This window comes from Drosophila persimilis, unplaced genomic scaffold, assembly GCF_003286085.1.
Source record: "Drosophila persimilis strain 14011-0111.01,24,50 unplaced genomic scaffold, DperRS2 tig00000124-arrow-pilon, whole genome shotgun sequence".
Classification (NCBI taxonomy): Eukaryota; Metazoa; Arthropoda; class Insecta; order Diptera; family Drosophilidae; genus Drosophila; species Drosophila persimilis.
In genome coordinates this window covers 2,417,685-2,442,478 of record NW_020825294.1, presented here as the reverse complement: position 1 = coordinate 2,442,478, position 24,794 = coordinate 2,417,685, and the positions used below count along the sequence as shown (strand labels likewise).

The 24,794-nt window shown below is 42.8% G+C and overlaps 5 protein-coding genes across 6 annotated transcripts; all 5 read left to right on the top strand.

Annotated features, from left to right (window-relative positions):
- Positions 1-1,837: 1,837 nt before the first annotated feature.
- Positions 1,838-4,619, top strand: LOC6593558 (protein transport protein Sec61 subunit alpha). Its single transcript, XM_002018937.2, has 4 exons — positions 1,838-1,922; positions 2,157-2,224; positions 3,109-4,200; positions 4,269-4,619. Exons 1-4 carry the CDS (start codon positions 1,916-1,918, stop codon positions 4,530-4,532), a joined length of 1,431 nt encoding a protein of 476 aa, XP_002018973.1. The 5' UTR covers positions 1,838-1,915; the 3' UTR covers positions 4,533-4,619.
- Positions 4,620-5,398: 779 nt separating this feature from the next.
- Positions 5,399-7,150, top strand: LOC6593559 (transmembrane protein 115). Its single transcript, XM_002018938.2, has 3 exons — positions 5,399-6,135; positions 6,199-6,555; positions 6,614-7,150. The coding sequence occupies exons 1-3, from the start codon at positions 5,612-5,614 to the stop codon at positions 7,080-7,082; spliced, it is 1,350 nt and encodes a 449-aa protein (XP_002018974.1). The 5' UTR covers positions 5,399-5,611; the 3' UTR covers positions 7,083-7,150.
- Positions 7,151-8,026: 876 nt separating this feature from the next.
- On the top strand, positions 8,027-13,299 carry LOC6593560 (UDP-N-acetylhexosamine pyrophosphorylase). 2 transcript variants are annotated; one of them, XM_002018939.2, is made up of 3 exons: positions 8,027-8,300; positions 9,670-10,056; positions 11,899-13,299. In XM_002018939.2, exons 1-3 carry the CDS (start codon positions 8,237-8,239, stop codon positions 13,011-13,013), a joined length of 1,566 nt encoding a protein of 521 aa, XP_002018975.1. In that variant the 5' UTR covers positions 8,027-8,236; the 3' UTR covers positions 13,014-13,299. The 2 variants fall into 2 exon arrangements, with proteins under 2 accessions (XP_002018975.1, XP_026843487.1); XM_026987686.1 differs by lacking the exon at positions 8,027-8,300 and adding an exon at positions 9,422-9,566.
- A 970-nt stretch (positions 13,300-14,269) lies between these two features.
- LOC6593561 (hemK methyltransferase family member 1) lies at positions 14,270-15,635 on the top strand. Its single transcript, XM_002018940.2, has 3 exons — positions 14,270-14,528; positions 14,607-15,127; positions 15,190-15,635. Exons 1-3 carry the CDS (start codon positions 14,298-14,300, stop codon positions 15,428-15,430), a joined length of 993 nt encoding a protein of 330 aa, XP_002018976.1. The 5' UTR covers positions 14,270-14,297; the 3' UTR covers positions 15,431-15,635.
- A 203-nt stretch (positions 15,636-15,838) lies between these two features.
- LOC6593562 (RING finger and CHY zinc finger domain-containing protein 1) lies at positions 15,839-24,558 on the top strand. Its single transcript, XM_026987133.1, has 6 exons — positions 15,839-15,981; positions 17,381-18,367; positions 23,066-23,227; positions 23,287-23,445; positions 23,748-24,026; positions 24,085-24,558. Exons 2-6 carry the CDS (start codon positions 17,744-17,746, stop codon positions 24,202-24,204), a joined length of 1,344 nt encoding a protein of 447 aa, XP_026842934.1. The 5' UTR covers positions 15,839-15,981; positions 17,381-17,743; the 3' UTR covers positions 24,205-24,558.
- The last annotated feature ends 236 nt before the right edge of the window (positions 24,559-24,794 follow it).

Sequence of the window (24,794 nt, the reverse complement as noted above, 5' to 3'; positions counted from 1 at the left end):
AAAATTATCTGGGCAAAAATAAGAGATCTATATAGCTGGGAATATTCGACGGAAGAAAGATTAACCAAGAAATAGTCGTCATAACCGGTTCACAACAATGAGTCCCATTCCATGCACATATACCCTGAAATAGATTTTATAGAAGTGTGAATATGTTTGTCATTCCAGGAAAAAAAAATTTATTTTCAATATATTTTAATATAATTCAATATTATTTAATATTATTTTCATAATTTCAACGATATTTTAAAGCTTATTGTCTTCTTGTAGGGACCATGAATAGGTATCAGGATCGAGATATATATACAAAACACTCATCATATACATGAATATGTCTAAGAAATGTCAATTTGAGAAAAGGTCTTTATTAGTTACGTTTTATCTTCATATCAATATGTATACTTTCATATAAAATTAACAAAATAGGGTATACAAAGGCCTATATACGGCATACACGCAATATAGCGACTCTTTTTTGTTGAACTTTTTCGTTTAAACCTTTTTTTGCAATAAATACAAAAAAAGCAAGGAATAAAAACTAACCAATCTTGTAGAAAATTGATTCATCAATGGAATAAAACTATGTGGGCATTGCTGAGAGATTTAGTTAGTCAGCATTATGCAATGGAATATCAAAATTGAGCAATATGAACGAATTTCCTTTTTCGTTTGTTTTGATTGACCTATTTCGCTACTTGTTTTTTGTTTGACTTATTTCGCTAAAACCTCTTTTTACGCAAAATCCAATAAAAGCAAGTATTTAAAATATGCCAGTCAAGTTGAGAATAGTTTAATTAATCGGATAAAATTATGTGGGCGTGGCTAAATATTCTATATAGCTGGTAATATTCAATGGAATATCAAAAACGAGGAATATTTACGGTAGATTCTTTAAATGAGATGGTATATTGGTATAGAGCTGTCAAACCATCGATAGTGTCGCCACTCGATAGTTTTGAATGGAATGATTTTAAAAATCGAATACTATCGAATATCGGGGTCATATATTAATATTGAAAAAGTCTTTTAACGGCTATTTTTCAAGCGAAATTAAAAAAAAAATTGTTCAAAATTAAACGTTTTATTCATATTATTCCTTTTCAAAACTCAAAAACTAAGAAATGTTTCATAAATCAGTCTGAAAATATAAATTCATGACGTTTATTTTCCAAGATAAGTTCAATAATAGTTCAATAAATGTTTCAAACATTAATCTTAGTCTATAGAGATAATTCGCTTATTATAAACCGTTTATTTGCTAAAATCAGGTTCATTGGTAATCAACCAGTTGTTCTTTAAAAACAAAAGTTTGTCAACGACTTTTAGCTTGATAGCGGACCTGCGCTCCGAAATGACCTGCCCAGCTTTGGAAAACATGCGCTCTGATTCAGTCGATGTGCAACCACAGCCGAAATAATTGCTATATCTTCATCATCCATTATAATAACCAAGAATTAATAAATCTTCCGCGCAAATTTAATGAACTTGTTATTGGCATCAGCTGTTTTTGATGGATGGTGGATGGTGGATGGTGGCAGTGTGAATCGGAGTTTCACATTTGTCAAAAAATCCCACCATTCCCCCGGGATGGCCTCAGTGTGCAGAGCCTATAACATTGTTAACGATGTCAGCTACCATATATATATACAATAGACAAAAGCTACAAGCTCGATAGTATCATGAATAGTAGCAAAACCATCGATACTATCGATAGTGCCATCGCTGGTTTGACACCTCTATTGCACGTCGTGTCAGTAATTTCGTCGTCGTGTCAAAAATTTATTCGTAGCCCCCATTCGGTTTTCGTTTTTCCACTCGTGCGTTTGTTTTGCAGCTAAATAAACTTTCTAAATTTTGTATAGAAAGTGCAACAGTGTCAGTTTTCCAGACACCGCGCTAAGACAAGTAGAACACAATGGGAAGTAAGTAGATCGTTTATAACTACTGCATATTTGAGAAGAGTGCGATTTTTGTAAAAGTAAAGTGCCGCTTCGAGGGGATCGAGCACCGCACCCCCCCGTTGCTCTTTGCTTACGTATACAAAAAATGTCGGTGTGCACTTCTTATTGTGTGATTTGTGTGCTCTGCAAGCCACCAATTGAATTGAAAGTTGAGTTTCGCGTCTAACCACAGCCCTTTCCATTCATTATTTGCAGTCAAATTCCTCGAAGTTATTAAACCCTTCTGCAGTATACTGCCGGAAATTGCAAAGCCCGAGCGCAAGGTGTGTATAATATAGTTGTAACTAAAGTTTAAGTTCAATGTTAGGAATATGTGGGGGAGTGGAATGAAAGTGATTTGTTTCATTTTAGCTTAATTTGTTTTATATTTAGCGGCCGTGCGTTTAACAATTGGTCGGCTGCCAGTGTTGCCAGCGCACGCGTTCGGCTTTCACTTGTCAAAAAATGTAAGCAAAGCGCCACGCAAACAGTTTGCTTCTGCATAAAGTAATGACAGAAAAGATGGGTAAAGGCAAATAATATGCTTGAAATTAGCTCGCAAGTTTTCGGAGATGCTTTAGAAAGTCAAATTCCACCTTTAACTTGAGTTTAACGTGTCTTAGTCTCCCACAGAATCGGTTAAAACGTATTCTTGTTAATTATCTAGGAAAAAGAGTTTGTGTTGAATAAGGTGCTTAAATTATTTTGACTTTGCCAAACATTTTCATTGATGAATCGTCCAATTTCCACATCATCGAATCTGCTACTTTTCTTATCACGGCCACTACTTTCGCGTGCTACTTGTTGCCAGAGTACTTTTTCCCATACACATACACTCGTGCATACAGCGAAAACAAACGCTACGTGGAAACGTCAAACTTCGGGTCGCCGAAGCTGGCAGCCGAGCACTGTCGACGTCAGCCTCGTGTGTTTTTGTTGTTAACCATATGACGGGGGAGGGAGCCGACGATGACGATTCCGATGCCGATGCCGATGCCGATGAGTAAACCTGATTTTGTTTAAACATTTGCCCCACGTACACACACGCCGGCGGCACATGTAGGTCAACATAGCGGCAATTGTACGAGTGTTTGCCTAGTTTAGGTTCAAGGCTAATTAATGAAAGGGTTTATAATTAATTAATAATTATCGTCGTTTGCTTTCCCAGATCCAATTCAGAGAAAAAGTACTATGGACCGCCATCACACTGTTCATTTTCCTGGTGTGCTGTCAGATCCCACTGTTCGGCATCATGAGCTCCGACTCTGCGGATCCCTTCTACTGGATTCGTGTTATCCTGGCCTCCAACCGTGGTACCCTCATGGAGCTGGGTATCTCGCCCATTGTCACCTCGGGCCTGATCATGCAGCTGCTGGCCGGAGCGAAGATCATTGAGGTCGGTGACACGCCCAAGGATCGCGCCCTGTTCAACGGAGCCCAGAAGCTGTTCGGCATGGTGATCACCATTGGCCAGGCCATCGTGTATGTGATGACTGGCATGTACGGTGATCCAGCGGAAATTGGAGCTGGCGTTTGCCTGCTCATCATCATCCAACTGTTTGCCGCCGGTCTGATTGTGCTGCTGCTGGACGAGCTGCTGCAGAAGGGCTATGGCTTGGGATCCGGTATCTCCCTTTTCATTGCCACTAACATTTGCGAGACGATCGTGTGGAAGGCATTCTCCCCCACCACGGTGACGACGGGACGTGGCACCGAGTTCGAGGGCGCTGTGATTGCCCTGTTCCACCTGATGGCAACCAGGAACGATAAGGTTCGTGCTCTGCGCGAGGCCTTCTACCGCCAGAACCTGCCCAACCTAATGAACCTGCTGGCCACCATTCTGGTGTTCGCTGTCGTCATCTACTTCCAAGGCTTCCGTGTGGATCTACCCATCAAGAGCGCCCGCTACCGCGGCCAGTACAGCAGCTATCCCATCAAGCTGTTCTACACCTCCAACATTCCCATCATTCTGCAGTCGGCTCTGGTCTCCAACTTGTACGTGATTTCCCAGATGTTGGCCGTCAAGTTCAACGGCAACTTCTTCATCAATCTGCTCGGCGTGTGGGCCGATGTTGGAGGCGGCGGCCCAGCCCGCTCCTACCCCATCGGTGGTCTGTGCTACTATCTGTCGCCGCCTGAGAGCGTCGGCCATATACTCACTGACCCCATCCATGCCCTGCTCTACATTGTCTTCATGTTGGGCTCCTGTGCGTTCTTCTCCAAGACCTGGATCGATGTGTCCGGCAGCTCAGCGAAGGATGTAAGTATCCCTGATAATTGGCACTCGTAATCAAGGAAAAACTAACGTGGTTTCTTTGCTCTCTGCAGGTTGCCAAGCAGCTGAAGGAGCAGCACATGGTGATGCGCGGCCATCGCGAGAACTCCATGATCCACGAGCTTAATCGTTACATCCCGACGGCGGCTGCCTTCGGCGGTCTCTGCATCGGTGCACTGTCCGTGATGGCCGATTTCCTCGGCGCCATCGGCTCCGGCACGGGTATCCTGCTGGCTGTGACCATCATCTATCAGTACTTTGAGATTTTCGTCAAGGAACAATCTGAAATGGGCGGCATGGGCACGCTGCTGTTCTAAGCAGTCAATCCGAAATGCAATCAACCAATTCTTCATCATATTTCTCACACGCTCGCTCGCCCATTAAAAAAAACAATCTAAATTCCATATTTTGTTTTTTTTTACGTCCGAATTCCCACAATCAGCATACCTTAAAGGCGTTTCCTACCCGAAGCGTACATAACGAGAGAAACTTTATTTTGAATAGTTTTTAGTTTTATTCAATTGTGAGACTTCGTTGCTTGAGTTCAATATTTCTGCGAATTGATTGAATGTCAATGCAATAATTGTTTAAATATTAAATCAAATGCATTATATTTAAAACCAAGAGGGAGATTATTGAAATTATTAAAACGAAGATGTACATCAAACGAACACATGCATACAAATTGTCATAATAAAACGTAAATTAGATAACTTTTTTAATTAAAAAGGTCTCTTTTTCAATCAATGCGAATTCTTTTGAATGAAGCTCAAAAGGAAAACTACGCGCCCTTAGCTACCGACCTATCAGTGTGACTTAACTGCTTGCTGAAGTATTCAGTGTTGCCAAATCAGCTTTTTTCCGTCAGATCTACGTTACAAAGTCAAAGTTTTTGTCCCTCCAACAGCCAGGGGTCGGATACATTGAACGGAGATGGCGTGTAGCAGAGAAGTCGGCCGCGGGATATATCAAGGCTGTTGTGCTGATCAAGAATTTATATGTTTTAAGGAGTCGGAATATCCTACTGGCACTTACATACATTTAATTGTATATAATTCCAGCCTTTTTTTTGGATTTCCTATTCATTCAATCTAGCCGTATTTTGCTAAAAAATAGGGTCAGCACTGGAGGTCTTCTGAGTAGTTTAGCGACTGGTCACACTGGTGCAACAAAATGAGAAATAAAGTGAAACAAAATCGTAAATAAAACAAAATTTGTGCAAATTGGGGGCCACAAGAAAGTCTTGAATCGCGACGCACACGAAACCCGATACGCATTTAACCCACCACAGCATCGGGACTCGCATGCAGCAGGCTGAATAACAACAGATCGGACAACAATTGAAGTTCTCCAGGCAGAAAAATCATCAGACTCTTCAGCCACAGTTCGAGTTGCCATGTCAGCTCCACTCGCCAGAAACTGGCCCTATATATGGCAACAGCTGAACGCCCTGCTTCATAACACCTCGCCGGTGATAACGCTCATCTGTGTGGTGACGACGTTCGGCTACCTGCTCTCCTTCTCGGACCAGGCAATCCTTCTCTTGAGCGTCACACCGGGATATATATTACCCAATGGAAAGTTCTGGATATGGACTGCATTCACTTTCTGCTTCATCGAGCTGCACTGGTGGGAGGTGGCCGTCGATGTCGTCACTGTCGGGCTGTGTGGCAAGATGCTTGAGCCGCTTTGGGGCCAACTAGAGATGTTCAAGTTCTTCGCCTTGAGCAATTTCGGCGTCTCGCTGCTGACCACTATCTACTATTTATTCTACTATATGGTGACCAAGAATCCAACCATTCTATTCGATGTGCATATACATGGCCTGGCCGGGTATGTGGCTGGAATTTGTGTGGCCGTGAGGCAAATAATGCCCGATCATTTGATCTTCAAGACCCGCTATGGACGTCTGACCAATAGGTGAGTAATCACATGATGATTGAATGCTGATTGATTCTCTTGTTGTTTATATATCTCGTAAAGGAACGTTCCTCTTACCGTGCTCATAATGGCAATTATTTCATGGGCTATCGGTCTACTGGATGGCACATATCCGGCCATGTTTGCCTCGGGCTCTCTGGTCTCCTGGATCTACTTGCGTTTTTATCAGCATCATCCGAATGGGCGTGGCGACAGCTCTGAAAGCTTCACATTTGTTAGCTTCTTTCCGAACGTTTCGCAGCCGTTTATCAGCGTTTTGGTTAATCCCATTTACAACTGCTGTTTGCGGGCAGGCGTGGTCAAAACGCCCACGCCATTGCGCACGATATCAACGGCCAGTCTGACGTCGATCTCAGTGCAAATGCCCGGTGCGGATCCGCATGATATTGAGCGCAGGCGGTAAGTGAAACGACGATGCCGATAACTCAAACTGTTCTAAATATTGTTTCGCTTCCAGACAAATTGCTTTGAAGGCTTTGAGTGAACGCTTGAAGGCCACCGATTCCACGCGGCATTCCCAGTTGCCCAAGTCCTATCCCCAGCAGCCGCAGCTGCAGCATCACCAACACCAACAGCATCAGCATCACCAGCAGCAGAAGCATCACAGCCACGGAGCTGGACACAGTCACAGCCATGGGGCTGGACACAGTCATAGTCATAGTGGTGGTGGTCATAGTCATGGCCCTGGGCCGGCTCAGACACCGCAGCCCGACTTCCTCAAGCCCGCCAGCAATTCCGCGCAGATGCCCATCACAACGTCGCGGGCCGAGCCGCGTATGATAAGTACCATGAGTACCATTGCAATACCAATGCCGGCTCCGCCACTGAAAGATGGCACCGGTGCGGCGGCTGAAACGGATCCTCAAGATGGTGGAGCCACGCTAATTAACTTGGACGACGTTCCGACGACGTCATCATCGGCTTAGACAGTGTTTCGTTTTGAACATAAATGAATTTTTTTGATATTTAAAAGAATGATCTAATTAATGATTTACGCCCATGTTTTGTATGATTCTGCATCAAGTACGTACCTCCCTTCGCCCCTCTTGTAATTACCGCTCGTTCGTGAAATTGTAGAGTCCTTTAGATTAACGCTTGCTTGCTGCGCACACAGCGGTCCGTGCTCCTAAGAACCGTGAAATATGAGAGAAAACCTTCCAGGAAATTTGAGAATAACTAGAGCCTATATATAGATGCATACTTTCTGTTGTAGTTCTTACATGTAATTGAAAATGATGCTTTATTTAGTTCATAATTGTAAATATATTTAAAAAAAAACCAAAAACCCCATTAGAGTTTTTGTTTTTAAACGCCTCAATAATTCTATAAATTAGAGTAATCCAAGAAAGTTAAATTAGCTTATTTTAGCAATAGCAAAATTTAGTTCATTTAATTTTATAATTCGGTTTTACAAAAAAGCAGTGCTGCAAGATAGTCCTGAGGGTCCCGGCTTAAACTATTAGTAGTAATATTAAACCGATCAAAAGCAAGAAATATGATTTCCGATCATGGGCGGAGTACGATTAGCCCATTGTCGACCAGTGGATATAGAACAACACTCCACGAAATGATGAAACTTTGAGAGCTTTAGCCCAGCTCAGGTGAAAGATATCGTAAAAGCTTTGATTGTAAAGAAAGAGGCAGTATGGATCTACAAGAACAATTTAAAAACGGTTTAACTCAATTTGTTCACTTGTTTAAATAGAGGGGGGCTAAGTGGGCTGAGTTTTTATTTCATCGGTATATTTACGGTATATTTTGGAAATGAGACGGTATATTTCCGAGGGTCAGACCGTATATTTAATCAATAAGTGCGCGGGTCACACTGCTTCGGGCCTCCAAGTCGTGTTATTCCAAAAATTTTATTTTTAAGTTAATTTAAAGAGGGCCTGGTGTCACATTAGGTTTTAAATTAGTGAATTTGCGGATAAGTACATGTCCCACAAAATTATGGCATAGCGAAACCCAGTGCAAGCAACGGCATAGCAAGATATTGGCATAGGGCAGTGCAAGTGCAAGTGCAAGCTCCACCACAATATAGGGTGTTGTTTTCTTCTGTGTCAAGTGCCTCCCTTCATAAATGGGTCGCCACAATTACAATTTGCTGCAGCACCAGCACACTAATGTGCGGCGCCATCGCAATGGTGAGTATATAAAAAGTGGAGAATATATTGATAATGATAAAACGAAAGGCAAGGCCTATGGTCCGCGATAAGAGTCCGCAGCGGAAACCAAATTGTGTGCTATCGCCGTTTCTTTCCGTTTTTTGTTTTTGCTTTGGGGGCCTGTGTATGTGGGGGTTTTTGCTGTTTTTTATGGCTACGTGTGTATTTCTGCAGCAGCTGAGCTGCTGAGCAGTCCAAAGTAGATTTCATGACAGGTCAGGCATTCCGAGAGAACGGTGGCTAATACATGCTCCGCCTCGCCTTGTGTTGAATATACCATGGATCACTCTAGCTCTCTCGCTTCGTGGCAAAAACAAAAACCAAACAAACCGGCCAACGAAACGAGCAGATCGGAGTCACCGTCGAGTGGCTCGTATAAAATTTGTGGTCAATTCTTGGCTTATTTAAATGCCATATCCATAACCTTTCCAATAACTTACGGCCTAACCCATTCAACTAGTTTCTGTAGGCCTCCAGTGGGAACTTGTTTATCAGGAACTGGCCAGCCCGCCTGCCCTTAAGTGTTTCCTTGTTGCCAATCGAGGTGGTATCTGGCGCCCAGGGGCACCTCTTACTTTCACTTGAGCCACTGTTCGTTCAGGGCCGTTTGGTTTTGCATTTGCAACACCACTCTGGAGGGAGGGAGGGAGGTTTGTGCAAATTTTGCCCCGCAGCCAGACGATTGCAGTAGTAGTGCCCAAAAACCATAACGAGGCCATCGGAGAATGGGCTGTGGAATGCCCTAGAAGATTTACTTTTGAGAAGGAATATCCCGAAAAGATTGGGATTGCATCATTTCTCACTCCCATAGTTTTACAGGGTATCATTACCCATTACCCATGGCATAGCCATGTTAATAACGCGCCTGCAAATACGTCAAAACAGAGACACAAACACTCGCACATTCCACAAACCAAGACACATGCGCGCCTGCCATTCAAAGACAGCGACAAAGACAGAGAGACAACGAGACACAGACGGAAGGCCGAGGCATTGGGGCAGCTCCACTTTGAACAAGAAAAACCACAGAGGGCGATCGCTTGGCTCTCAGTTGCGCTTTGGCTTCCACGTATAACGGTTCGCGAAGGCGCTCTGAAGCCCGAAAAAAAACCACCCATACCAGATTGAAACGAAACGAAACGTTTTCTGGCTCTGGCTCTGCTCTTTTTTATCGCACTCTCTCGTCATATTATCACTCCACTCACTCACGGAACACGGGGGGAGAGACAACAGTTGGACAGAAAAGTACATGAACCAGCCAGCCCACTTCTCCACCCGACTACTACTCCATTAGCTAAATCAACATCCACTAACTGCTCCCCATCTACCCCGATCTCTGTTCCCCCAGCCAGCGTTGGTGGCACCACAAAATCCACACCAGTAATACCCACACCAACCATGACGGACTACCAGTCGCTGAGGATGCGACTCGACCCGGTGCACCAGGAGCATCTGCTGAAGTTTTGGGACGAGCTGACACCTGACAAACGCGCCGATTTGGTGCGGGACATCGAGGAACTGAATCTGGATGAGATCAAAAAGTATTTCGATCGGGCCACCGTCTCGATGAACGAGAATGGTATTAAGTTGGACGATCGCCTTCAGCCCATACCCGAGGGCAAGGTGATATCCATTGCACGGACCCCTGAGGATAAGCTGGCCTCCTATCGGGATGAGGGACTGCGTCAGATCAGCAACGGACATGTCGCTGTGCTGCTTATGGCGGGCGGACAAGGTAAGTGAAGGTCACACAATCCCAAAGGGGGCGCTAGGGGGGGAAAAGCCAAACAGACCCAACGAACCCAACAAACACTTGTGTTTAATTAGCACAAATGATTAGCCAAAGGTGTTTTTTCTTGGCTTGGAATGATAATATAAACATTAATGTTTGTATTTATATCAGTCCTTTGGGCTTTGTCGATTATATGGATTATCTGCCTAGTGAATTATCTTAAAAAAGCAGGAATCATGGCAGTTCTAATGAAAGATTGTGATTACTGCCTCGGAAACATTAAATAGAATGTGGCAATTAGTTTACAGAATTATACAGAAATAGTGGATATTTTCGTGTACATTTTTTTAAAAATTGTATTTGAAATTTCACCAAAACTTTTGCATCTCAAGGGCAGCAGCAGCGATGACTAACCTTTTCTGGATGTTAAGAGAAATTTGCTCTGTTCTATTTGTTTCCATCTGATATGAGATGTTTTTAATCAGACAGACCACCATACCTCCCACCCACACACCACTCCACTCACATTTCTGCCTTGATGTGCAATAAACAAAATGTAAACTCAAATAAAGAGAATAACCAACAACTTCCAACATTAGTCCAGAGCAGCAGCAACAGCAGCACTGTCAGTGCGGGATATGTCTGTGTGGTGGTGTGAAAAAACTAATTAACTTGATATAAAAATCGAGCCACAGCACAGCGCGGAATACAGAATACAGACATAGAGGGACGCACGCGGTTCGTTCAATCTCAATCAGCTGCCCACTCAAGCAGCTGCATGATTGTTGCTGGCTTTTGTTGCAATTGTAATTCCATGTGCAAGACACAACCACACGCCTCCTGCAACAAAATGTAAGCCATTCTTATGGCCAGTCACTGCCTTTCTTTTTTTTTGTAGTAGTACCCTAGAGGAGAAGGGTATGTGAAACAGCCAGAAGGAACAACCATAATCGAATTTCGAAATTCACTAAGAGCTATAGCTGCTAAAATGCATATACCATATAGCATATATGGCTATAAATTCAATGCATTCTGCAATCATTTTCTCTCCTTTATAGAGTGACCTTTGAGGGATTAGTTCAACCACAAGATCGTGTCCACTCAATAAAAAACAGATGAATCTGTGTACTGGGTATTCCTTAAGTCTGGGCTGCATCGTTCTTATTCGTTTTACTTTGCTCTGGCTCGGGCACTTCTGTTCCAAGCGCCATATTGAAATGTTAGCGGCATTTGACATTTCCTTTCCCGTTTTGTGTGTGTGCGAGGGAGTGAACCGAGGCCCAAAGCAAGCAGCAGAAAGCCCCAGCAAAGAGGTGCAGTCGAATCACGTAATTGACTTGAAAGAAATCAAACAGAGATAAAAGCCTGGCCGGGGCAGCGTCAGTGGTAGGGGAAGGGGCGTTGTACCTTATATTTGTAGTATTTATTGCACGTAGTCAACGCTCAACGGTACTGCTCGTACGAGTAGGAATAATGCTGCCATTCCCTGGCTAGAACCCGGGCTCTGGCTGGTATGCACTCCCCAGAGGAGTCCATGGCGGAGTATATATGGTTCGCCAACCGATAAATTGCTTATATCAACTGATAATTAAAAACCGGTAGTGCGGCTGACCTTCTGTGGAGCCGCTTAAATGTTAAAATGGGTGTTCAAATGTGGCTCGAGTGTGACTGTGATGTTGGGACAAAAGACAAAGCGTAAAGCCCAAAAAACCGAAACATGTTTTTAAGGCCAACAGGGTAGGAAATTGAATATGTTGCACTTCTTGTTATTGGATGATGGATCAGGCAGGCTTCCTCGTATGTCTAGAGTTTCCCTTTCTAATAACCTGCCCCTACTCTTTGCAGGCACACGACTTGGCTTCGATCATCCCAAGGGAATGTACGATGTTGGACTGCAGTCGAGAAAATCTCTGTTCCGCATCCAGGCCGAACGCATTCTGAAGCTGCAGGAGCTGGCCCAGGAGGCGAACGGAAAGCTTGGACACATTATCTGGTATATCATGACGTCGGAGCACACAGTCCAACCGACGTACGACTACTTTGTGGCCAACAACTTCTTCGGATTGAAGCCGGAGAATGTGTTGCTCTTCGAGCAGGGCTCACTTCCATGCTTCGAATACGATGGACGCATCATTCTGGACGAGAAGCATCGAGTGGCACGTGCCCCGGACGGAAACGGAGGCATCTTCAGGGCCATGAAGCGCCAGGGCATACTGGAGGACATGCAGAAACGCGGAGTGCTCTACTTGCATGCCCATAGTGTGGACAATATACTGATTAAGGTGGCCGATCCCGTCTTCATTGGCTTCTGTGTGCAGGAGAAGGCCGATTGCGCTGCCAAGGTGGTGGAGAAGGCAGCCCCCAATGAGCCCGTGGGCGTGGTGGCCATTGTCGACGGCAAGTACCAGGTGGTCGAGTACAGTGAGATCTCCGCCAAGACAGCGGAGATGCGCAACTCAGACGGACGGCTGACCTTCAGTGCTGGGAATATTTGCAATCACTTCTTCAGCTCGAGCTTCCTGCAGGATATCGGCAACAAATTCGAGCAAGAGCTGAAGCTGCACGTGGCCAAAAAGAAGATCCCCTTTGTGGACAATGCCGGGAAGCGCCTGACCCCGGACAAGCCCAATGGCATAAAGATCGAAAAGTTTGTGTTCGATGTGTTCGAGTTTGCCCAAAAGTTTGTGGCCATGGAAGTGCCGCGTGACGAGGAGTTTAGCGCTCTGAAGAATGCCGATGTGGCCGGCAAGGACTGCCCCAGCACGGCCCGGTCGGACCTGCACCGGCTGCACAAGAAGTACATTGAAAACGCCGGCGGTATTGTGCACGGTGACATCTGTGAGATCTCGCCGTTCGTCACGTACGCCGGGGAGAATCTCGTCTCGCAGGTCGAGGGCAAATCGTTCACCAGTCCCGTTTATCTGAGGGACACACGCGATCCTCTGCACGGACATCTTTGACTGCGCAGCATCGCTATATAGACTGAGGATGATAGATTTTCGTTCTTTTTTTCGTTTCAATCTGAATGTTGCGTTCCATCAATCAGATAGAGCAGCAACGGAAATTCCATAAAATTTCAGTACTTAAAGGAAACTTGTAAAATTTTGTTGCTTAATTTTTCTGTTGTTTTTTTCGTTTTTCGGTAAAAATTGTGCAATCGTAATGTGAATATATACAATACACATATAATGGTATGAATATTTTAATATGTTGTAAAATAAACACTGATAAGTACGGCAAAACAAAGATACGTTTTTAAATTCTCTGGAAATCAATCGAGATAGGAAGTGTAAACGGAACGGAACTACACTCTACACCGACCGCATATATATGTATATGTGTGCACAAGTGTCTTTAACTATTTACAACGCTGTTAAATGGTTTATTTGATCATAGAGTAAATAAATATTGCACTTGACAATTGCCATCCATCATTTTTATCAGCCTTGGAAAAGAATGTATAGGGGAGGCATCAATTGTAAATTAAGTTTATTTCTGACAAATTATAAAACCCCTTCAAAGGTTATTGCAAATTTAATGCGATTTTTGTATTAAACAAAATAACGGCCATTAACCAATTGTTCCAATAGTTTCAGCAAAACAGTCACACCTTCTGCAGTACGGTCACACTTAATGATGGTTGCAGCCGATTGGCAAGAAATCGAAAAGACATCAACGATTAACCAGTGCTGGTAATTGAAAAGTTAAAACTACTTCGCTAAAACCTTTTTTATGCAAAATGCAATAAAAGCAATTATTTAAAGCAAGCCAGTCAAATAGAAAATTGATTCATTAATCGTATAAAATTAAGTGGGCAGAACTAAGGGTTTTAGTTAGGCAGAATTATTCAACGGAATAAAGAAATTGATCAATTGGAACGATTTTTCTCTTACGTTTTATACGTTCAATTCTGTTGACCTTTTTCGCCAAAACCTTTTTTTACGCATAATGCAATAAAAGCAAGTGGTTAAAATAAGCCAGTTAAGTGGAAAATTGATTCATAAATCGTAGAAAATTATGTGGGCATAGCAAAATGTTTTATCTAGCTAATAATATTCGACGGAATATTAAAAACGAGGAATATGTAAAATATAACTTGAATTCGTCAGTATATTTACGGTATATTTTTAAAATGAGACGTATTTCTGAGGGTCGGACCGTATATCTTATCGATAAGGTCACACTGGACTGCAGTGCAGTCAAAATTTGTTGATAAAATAGAAATTAGATAATAAGGCTAAATTATGTTTAAATACTTGACACGGTCAGTGCGCCTGACCTCGCGGGCACTCACGCATTATAATTATGCCAGCAGCAGCAGCAGCAGCGGAAGTGGAAAAAATTCCACTGGCGGACAATTGGTTGCCGTAACCAAGGCTATGGAGGGATGGTCGCAGAAGCTGCAGGACGCTGGCGTCTCAGACACCGAATTCAATTTGAAATGTATTGTGTCGCATGTGCTGAAGCGTAAATTTGTAAAGTATCAGTCAGAAAATAGCATTCAAGACACATTGGATGGCCACAACTAACCTCACTTATCCCCGCCTTGACAGAACACTGTTCCCGACAACTTTTCCCAGCTGCACTTCGATCAGAAACAACTGGCAGACTTTGAGCGCTTCCTGGAGGCTCGCTGTGCCCGTATGCCGCTGCAGCACATCATCGGCGAATGGGATTTCTTAGACATTACCTTAAAGACAGCGCCCACTGTGTTCATTCCACGCCCCGAGACGGAGGAGTTTGTGCGTCTGGTCATTGAGAACTACAAAAATGTGAAGCATGTGAATATGCTGGAAGTGGGCTGTGGGTCGGGCGCCATGTCACTGTCCATTCTGCATGCACTGCCGCGGGTTGAGGCCACGGCTATTGAGCGAAGTAAGGCGGCCACTGTTTTGGCTGCGGAGAATGCCAAGTTGTTGGGTCTTCAGGACCGTTTCCAGGTGCACAATCACACCATGGAGGAGGACCAGTACATGCCAGAGCCACTGAAGGACAAGAAGTACGATTTGATCATATCGAATCCGCCCTACGTGAAGACGGAGGAGTTTCAGTTTCTCCACCCCGAAGTGGTTGTGTGAGTTCAAGCCTCAGCTTAATGATGATTATATAACGCTATAGCTTTCATTCTCTTGTTAGGTATGAGAACCTCAATGCCTTGGATGGCGGCTCGGATGGTTTGAGAGTGGCTCGCCTGGTCTTTGATCTGGCCTGCCGGCATTTGCATTCCGGGGGCAAACTCTGGCTGGAGCTGGGCAACGAGCATCCGCCGCTGGTTAAAACGATAATGCATCTCAAGTACGAGGGTCGCCTCAACTTTGTGGGCAGTTATTACGATCAGTACAAGCGCGAGAGATTTGTCCAAATTGAGAAGGTCTAGATCTAGTCTGGACACTGCATAGAACACGGCTTGGCATTTGCTAGTGACCTATTTATGACATAATTAATGCAATTACAATTTAGTCTATGCCTAAGCATTTAGCTGTGATTTGAACCACAACCTCACACAACCTGCAACCTGCCCAGAGGCTCATATATAGTATTTTTATGTATATTCAATATATATTAAATATATTGCACCTTAATCCTTCAACGATCTTTTCAAATATACCCCAACATAAGCTGGCAACGCATGTAGCTTTAAGCACAAGTGAAGAGAGAGAAAGCTTTTTTTGTGGGGACGGACAGGCGGGACGCAGCAACAAGTGTTTTTGAAGCCCCACGGTGGCGTGGCGGCGGCTCTGTTCAGTAGAGAATCGAAGCTCGCCGCGCTCGAAGCGGATCTGCTGGAGTCGTTGAACGCGGATCTATATTACAGTCGACGCCGTGTCGTCTCCGTTGGCGTTGCCGTCGCCGTGGCTATTCAATTCAATTGACGATCCGAGAGCTGCGATCTGCGGATCTGTGTGGTGTGGTGTGTTGTGTTGTGCTGTGCGTTTCGTCTTAATTTCAAGTATATCTGTTATTGCTAATAAATTATAATTAACGAATGAGCAAAATTATAATTAAAGGCTGAATTTCAGCAAAAATCACAATAAGCGGTTAAGCGAAGAAGTCGCGAATCAAATAAAAAAAAAAACAAAAAAACACGTTAGACAAGAAATCGGTTTTTCAAAAAAAAACACAAAACCAATATATAATGCACGCATTCAGAGCCGTACTCGTACTCGCATGTACTGCCAAACCAAACTTCATGTTGAAGGCGGTTTGGATTTTGCGGATTGGATTGTATTGGAAACTTTTGGAAACCGTTTACATTGAAATCGTGACCATTTATTTAATGCGTTTTTGTCTTGTTTGATCGACTGCAATTTGTGTGTCAATGAGCGAGTGTCACACCGCGTGTGTGTGTGTGTGTGTGTGTGTGTGAGTGTGTCTACTGTGCGTGTGCGTGCGTAAACCATGAAATGTTTAATAATTGAAAACCAAAATCAAGTTTAGAGTTTCGTTTTCGTTTTGCGATTCTTTGGCGGGACTGGTTTACGTGTGTAATATTTCGCACACTTTCAATATTTATTGTCGCTGGCGGCTGTGCTCCCCTTTTTGATAATTGCGAAAAACAAACTGAATAAACAAGAGATTCAACAACGATTTTTCTGCTCTCAGCGGCTATGCAAATAGGAATAACCACAATACGATAATGACAACAGAGACCCACTGGCAGAGAGAGAGAGAGGGCGGGAGAGATACAGATGCACACACAGATAATACTACCACCACCACTAAAAGCTCATCTGGCGGTGTAGTGTTTTCCGTGCCTCTTCCTCCTTTCAGCCATAGCATAATATTAGCAGAGCGAAAGTTTTGCAGAGTCGTGCGCCGGTTTATGTTAACAAGTGTTTGGTGTATGGATCCCCGATCCATGATCCGCGATCCCTACAGCTGCACTGTGTGTCAAGGCAGTGTGAAAAATATCTAAAAACCCATTTAGCTTAGACGTTTAAATCCCCCAGAGCTCACATGGCTCAGGGTCCCCGTTCCATTTGCATATACTACGAAAAGCCAAAGAAAAGCGTCTAAAATCAAGATAATTCTTATCTAATTTTGATGGCCTTTCCATACAAATACGGGGCTGGGAAACATTGAAAGTTAGATTTATTGCTTTTTACGCTTTTTGTAATACGTTTATTTAGTCAAACATTAAAGTTGTCCCGCGGGGATTCACCGATTGATGTATTCTCTGGTCATTTTTTTTGTGGTTTTGAACGCTTCACTTTGCTTAATTTGCTTAATCTGTGCTTAAACAATGGGGCGGGGAAAAAGCAGGCAGTTAACACTTTCCCACACACATTTTAATCGTCGTTCGCTTTCCAACCAACCACTGTCTCAGATGCAAAAAAATTTGACAACTACGCGCTTCGCATGCCTAAGGAGGAGCGGAGCTGTTGCATAAATGAAAGTTTGGGGATAATACCAGTGGAAAGCACACACACAGAGAGAACGAGAGAGAGAGAGAGAGAGAGAGGATTGGAGTCCACTCACGTTGCGGCCGGCCATCGATGAGGCGGATACAAAGTCTATGTCACAACAGCAGCCGCGGCAGCAGAAGCAGCAGAAAATAATTTAAATGCTACGGCAGCAATTGAAGAGGCAACAATTAACAAAGACAACTGCAACGGCAGCATACTTGTAGGAAAACAAAGAGAAGATACAAAAGTATCTGTAGATTTCGATTCCGTGCTCCTGCAACAGAATGAAGAATCGCCAGAGGCAGCGCCGAATATCTCTCAATGAAAGCCACAACAAGTACAACCACATTGATGTACAAATATCTACCAATACAAAAGAACCCAATCAAGTCAATTTAAATTCATCGTCAAAGCTGTCGTCGAGAGCGACCTCACTGGAGGCTGCTGCTGCTGATGATGCTCCGCGTACGTCTCCGTCTCCGTCTCTATCTCCGCCTGTTACTGTTCCTGTTTCCCAGATAGCAGCAGCAACACAACAAGAGCAACGTCTACAGCTGATTATGCCGCCTACAATCATGACGGGCGATTTTCCAACATACGTGAAGATGCGAAAATCCAAGTCCACGCCAAGTCTCCTTCTCGAGGAGGAGCCACCGGCCATTGTCTGGCGTCGCCACATCATCTCCCAGCCAAAAACCGCCTCGGAGGCTAGCGAAACTGTCGCTACAGTCGACAGCAGCCACTGCTGCATGGAAGTGGAACCCCAGCAACATGAACAATTTTCACGCTTCACCACCAGCAGCGGCAATAACGATAGTTGCAACAACAAGTGCAGCAATGCGACGCCAACAACACCGGAGTCATTGCGCTTTGGATGTGCACACTATAAGCGACGTGCCATGTTTGTGGTAAGTGTCTTTATCATACTGACTATAGAGGACAAATTATGAACACGTTCAGGAATCTCTGAGAGAAAATATACCAAACGAAATAGTGGAATTGCTAGTGGGAAACATGCCCAGAAAATAAGGAATACATTCATCTTTTTTGTTTCATTAATTGGAAGAATACTTTAGAGCTAAGAGGGTCTTCAGAGCCAGTGATTGATGAAGAGCTTGGAAACCTCTGAAAGAAAAGTTTCTAAATGAAACAACTCTCTGGATATAATGGAATTCCGTGTTGCTCAATAAAAAGAACACTTTTTCTAGAAGAGGAAAATTCTTTAGGCCTCAGCGGAAATAAATGTCTCAATAAATATTTCCCCACGATATACGTATTAATAACGAAACGCATTTCATATTAATATAAATTGACTCAATATGCGGGTCTAACGGGACAGTAAAAAAAATTACCAAAGAATTTCGAAACAATTCTTTATCAAAGGGTGCTCTTAGTCATTCGATTAGAATTGAACAAGAGCTTGGCTCCCAGGGATTAACCATGGCATAAAAATACCCCTACTTATCGAGGGTTCTTTCGGGGAACTCGGCTTTCTATGGATAACCATTTCAATTATTCCCAATATCCATTTCTATATATTTGCGGGCAAGAAATTCCCATCAAATCACCTTTTAAAGTCGAAGAATTTCGCACATTTTGAGGGAAAGTAATGTTGGCGCCAGAAGCCATCTGGTACTTTTGCTGTCGTCCAAGTGCTGCTATAGCTCCAGCCCCCAAAATGGTATTCAAAGCTTTATTTATATGTTTTTAAACAAACCAAGCAAATAAAGTGTCTGAAGTCTAAACAGAAACGAGTACCTCCAGTGTTTTATGTAATTTCAATTGAATGGAATTACTATTTGCACGGAAATGGCGCGGACAGCCAAGGGGGAAGGTCTGTCCATCGGATCTAAGTAGACACTGGTCTGGCAACAAATTAAACCGGATCGGCCCTGCGTCTGTTCCGATTCACAGTGAAAGAATTTCCAGTGGGCAGGCCGGCAAGTGAGGCGAGCGCCCATTTAACACCTCCATTCTCCATTGATCTGGGCAAATAATGCGTGTATGTATATCTTCTTTACTTTTTGTGGTTGTTGCTGGTGGGTCTAAAAAATTATGAACAATGTGAAATTGTGTATGCACATAAAGCAATCGTTCTCCCGGTAATATCCCAGGTCTTTACTCTGCCAATTAGGAGGCACCAGAGACATAATTATTGAGAGGTGATAAGTAGGGTATGGGATACCCGTACAGTTGATATACGATAATATTTATGTAGGTGAGGGAGAAAAAATGACTCAATGCAAGGGAAAGTAGAAGTACAGGCAGGAAAATTTTGGAAAATGTGAAAGGAAATGGAAAATTTTTCAAAATTCAATTAGGAAGATGATCATAATGAGGGTGGAGATCTTTAGAATTCCAAGTATTCAGGAATAAAATTGCTGTACAAAATTCCTCAGTATACTATAATTTTTCATCATAAAGCTGAAATTTATTTCCAAGCTTTATAGCTCTCTAAATAAATGCCACGTATGACTCAATGCAAGGGAAAGTAGAAGTACAGGCAGGAAAATTTTGGAAAATGTGAAAGGAAATGGAAAATTTTTCAAAATTCAATTAGGAAGATGATCATAATGAGGGTGGAGATCTTTAGAATTCCAAGTATTCAGGAATCGATTGTTTCATGGCAAGGACAATTTTGTACGAGTGGTGGAAGTAAAAACGGCAAAGGGGATTTTCAAACGAGAGATCCAACATGTAGCTCCACTAAAATCTGCCAAACATCTCCTCTTAAAAAATGTGACGACGGCAAATCTAACTTATGAGGAGTTAGAAACGGTTATAGTCGAAATAGAGGCCATACTAAACTCTCGACCATTAACACCGATATCTGACAACCCAAACGACGTAACAGCACTAACGCCAGGGCATTTCCTGATAGGAGAGCCGTTAACCGCACAAGCTGACAGAGAGCCATCCCAGCAGCCAAAGACGCTAGGAAATCGATGGCAAGCAGTGTCAAAGTTGAAGCACTCATTCTGGACACAATGGTCCAATGAATATCTTCAGCAGTTGCAACAGCGTCAAAAGTGGAGGAAGTCTTCGGCTAACATTAAGGAAGGAACATTAGTAATACTAAAGGAAGACAATACACCAGTATTACAATGGCCACTAGGAAGAATCATTCGATTGTTTCATGGCAAGGACAATTTTGTACGAGTGGTGGAAGTAAAAACGGCAAAGGGGATTTTCAAACGAGAGATCCAACATGTAGCTCCACTATTCAACGAAGAGGAACCCACACATAAACATCCGATAGATGATCCATCAGAAAACGAAGAATCATCCGAGGACAGACAGCCTAGGAAAAGGACACAGCCGAATAAATTGTCGTTAACCATGACAATGTTTGTAATGTTGTTGCTGGTACCGTTAGCGATGGCACAGTCAATCAACATAACCCAGCTTGGATCAAAACCGGGTATATACTTTGAAAGAGTAGGAACCAGCCAACTTGCGACAACTGATTGGACCATCATTGTCTATTACAATTTAAAGCCCTATTGGAAAGACATGAACACATTCACCATGGGGACTACAAAAATTGGACATCTATGCACACAACTTCAACTAGTAGACGCATGCACCAGTATGTATCAGCACGTCAAACATATAGAAGAGGACCTGCAAGCTGAAAATACACTAATAGCAAGAACACGGAGGCAAAGGGCACCGCTGGACATCATTGGAAACATCGCAAGCAGTCTATTTGGCGTATTAGATTCAACATATGCCCGAGAAATGTCGGAAACTATAGCAAAGGTTAAGGATAACGAAGATCACCTATTAACCTTGCTTAAAAATCAAACATCATTGATTGACTCTACAATCAATGTGATAAAACGGGATGAAATCTCAAATTCCAAACGATTAAGTCGAATTGAGGATTTCATCACCGAGTCAAAGGGAAGGGCTGATCATTTTACAAAATTCCTCAGTATACTATAATTTTTCATCATAAAGCTGAAATTTATTTCCAAGCTTTATAGCTCTCTAAATAAATGCCACGTATAGGAAATGGAAAAGTTTTTGATCATCATGATTTGGGAGAGATCTTCACAATTTCAAGTAATATTCAGAGTAGCATCTTCAAGAATGAAATTGCTATACAAATTCCTGAGTACAACTCATCGTAAAAATGAAGAATTTTTTATGATATAACAGAAATTTACTTCCAAGCTTTATAGCTCCCTAAAAAAAAATGTCACGTATAGCCGTACTGCGCCCAAATCTGTCCTAAATATCTCACAATTTTAAGGGTCTTTCGATCTGCTTCTGCTTTTGTATGTACACGTATTACAACCAGTGGAATAATGTGATACTAACACTCGTAATATTCCAGGAGACAGAATTTTCCAACGTATGAGAAACCGTACAGTATTTGCATTTTACTGAAATGTTGAATCAGGTGGAGTTTTTGTTTTGTTTTAAATACTTAATATTTATACTGGGTGTGTGTGTGTGTTTTTGTAAGCTGAACAATGCGTGAAATTAATTTATGCATACCTGTGGATTTAAGCTCAATGTTAAGAACACAAGTGGAGCAATGCCCGCCATTACTTACCCCTCAAATACGAGTACGAGTACGAGTCTGTATATATTCTTCAGAGATCTTGTATTAATTTATCATAGAACCTTGCTGTTACTTAACTTCTGTCTTTGTCTGGGCCAAATATATGTATTCTGGAAAGAAATAATATGATCATTAGTGAAACACAGCCATAAAATCCCTCTTTTTTTTGGGATGGAGGAGAAACACACAAAGAAACCGGATTTAAAGATGCTTCTACTCCGTTTTCTGTATTTCAAGTGTTATCATCACAGCAAAGTTGAAAGAATACCAGAATACATACATACATATACGAAAAAAAAGGTTGTTAAAGTTATAAATAATCCTCAAAGATAGTACGAGGTGGAGAGCTGTACCAGATATAGCATTACGATTGTGGGCGTCTCACTTTTGACATAGTATAAATAGAACAAATGCAAGAGTTCTTGGGTCTTGTAAGTAACATAGCAGACACGTAGAAACGTGTGACGAGGGGTAGATAACAGATAAATTATAAACTAAATCCATCTTTAACCCTACTCCGCGACAAAGTCCGAAACCTGATCCATATGAACACACAAATACCAAATACGTTTGGTCTTTATCTTTATCATAACCAAATGTTGATAATTGGTCGGGCGAATCAATTAGCAAACATCTAATGAACCGACGACACGGGTAGCTTTGGGGTATCGTATGGGATCTTTACAAGTGATTTTGATTTGATTAGGGCTCCATAATTCCTACAACGCAGGAGAGCCTTTGCTTTCGACTGCAATGTTTATGATAATGCTAAGAGCAGACCAGTGGATCCGACGCCAAACGATTGATTTGCTTTTGAGCCCCCCAGACGTCACTCATTTTGTGCTCCGTTTCCAGGCAGATTTCTTTGATTAGCAACTCAATTTGAGAATTAGTAGATGTGTCACCGCGACGCCTGCTAATGAATTATGTTTGTTCAGTCCTTGACTGTGGAAACTCAAGGCGGAATATTTTCAGATTTACTGTAGGATAACTAATTTTCCATTCCATAATCGATTTCTTGGCTTTCTTTTAGACTCCGTGCTGCAATAAGTTCTACAAGTGCCGGTTCTGCCACGATGAGAACGAGACCCATCACTTCGATCGGAAGACACTCACAGAACTCATCTGTTCCGAGTGCAACACGCGGCAGACGGTGCAAGAGCAATGCGAGAACTGTGGCGTGAGATTTGGCAAGGTAACGTGCTATGCCTTACTCCAAGTGATTCCTTGGATAACCGTGCTCCTCTTTTGCAGTATACATGCCTCATATGCAATCTATTTGATGACGCGGACAAGCAGCAATATCATTGTCATGGCTGTGGCATCTGTCGCATTGGCGGCGCTGACAATTTCTTTCACTGCGAGGTCTGCAACATGTGTCTGCCCATCCAGCTGAAGATCGATGGCCATCGGGTGAGTCCACTCCCCCAAGTTAAAAGCACTTTCAGCGCCAACTATAGATACATGTGGATTGACCTCCGCGTAATTTGAAAGCGGATCAAAGAAATCGCCAGCTTGCATATTAATTTTGTGTCAATTCATAGCCGAAACCGGTTGCCTAATTGCTTTTTGTGGCTCGCGATTTAGTTGAGTGGTTATGAATGTCAAAACTGTTCAACAGATAACTTAATTAATTGGCCGCAGCAATTCGCAGCAGATTTGAATCTTTAATTAATGGAGCGTTCCTTGTTTTGGTTTTCGTTTTCGTTTTCCAGTGCGTGGAAAACATCTCCCGGTCGCACTGTCCTGTTTGCTTGGGCGACATACACACCTCGCGCATTCCTTGCCACATTCCCGACTGCGGCCATCTGCTGCACAAGATGTGTTTCGATCAGCTCCTTGCCTCAGGCCACTACACCTGCCCCACCTGCCAGACCTCGCTGATCGACATGACGGCGCTGTGGGAGTATCTGGACGATCAGGCCCTACGCATGCCCGTGACGCTCAAGTACGAGAATCAGCGAGTGCATATCTTCTGCAACGATTGTCACAAGGTGAGCGTCGAGTGTCTACCTAAGGTAGGGATATCTCTATCTCTATTTTGTATTTCAGACTTGCAAAACCAAATTTCATTTCATCGGACTCAAGTGCGTGCACTGCGGCGCCTACAACACCACACAGGATGTAAAGCGTCGCCTCTCTCTGGTCACCGATGAGCCATCCTCGGCATGATATCCTTCCGCAGCAGCCCCATTCGCAACAACAGCAACAGGAAATCTCTTGCCATGCTACCCATATTCGAACTAAATTGTTATTACACACAAACTGAAATCGTAACGCATTGAATTTAGACCAAATTCGAGCTGGTATCGAATATAATACACACACACATACACACACCCACAAAAAGGCTCCCTAAATCATTTTACAATTATAGTTACACTTACACCTAAAATTTCCCAGAAAATTAATTAAATTTACTCTCGAATTTTAATTTTATCCTGACCGCAAAAACAAATCCATTTGTGTAAATCTCGAATTTTTCGATAAGCAAGACTTGTGTAAAATCATAGAATTACTTACTTACGAGTATTTTCAATAAAAAAAAAGAAGAGAACTTAAGCTAAATAATGAGTAAATCGATTATGGATTGGGGTAACCCAAGCAGAAGCGATTTTTGTTACATTAGGATTCACTTTATTTTGGTTAACATATGTGATCTACAAACTAATATCATTTAATATCATCATCTTTTCCCGGATAAAATATGGATGGTTATGCATATGGAAGGTAGGCTTTAACTGTTAGACATGGAAGTAGTT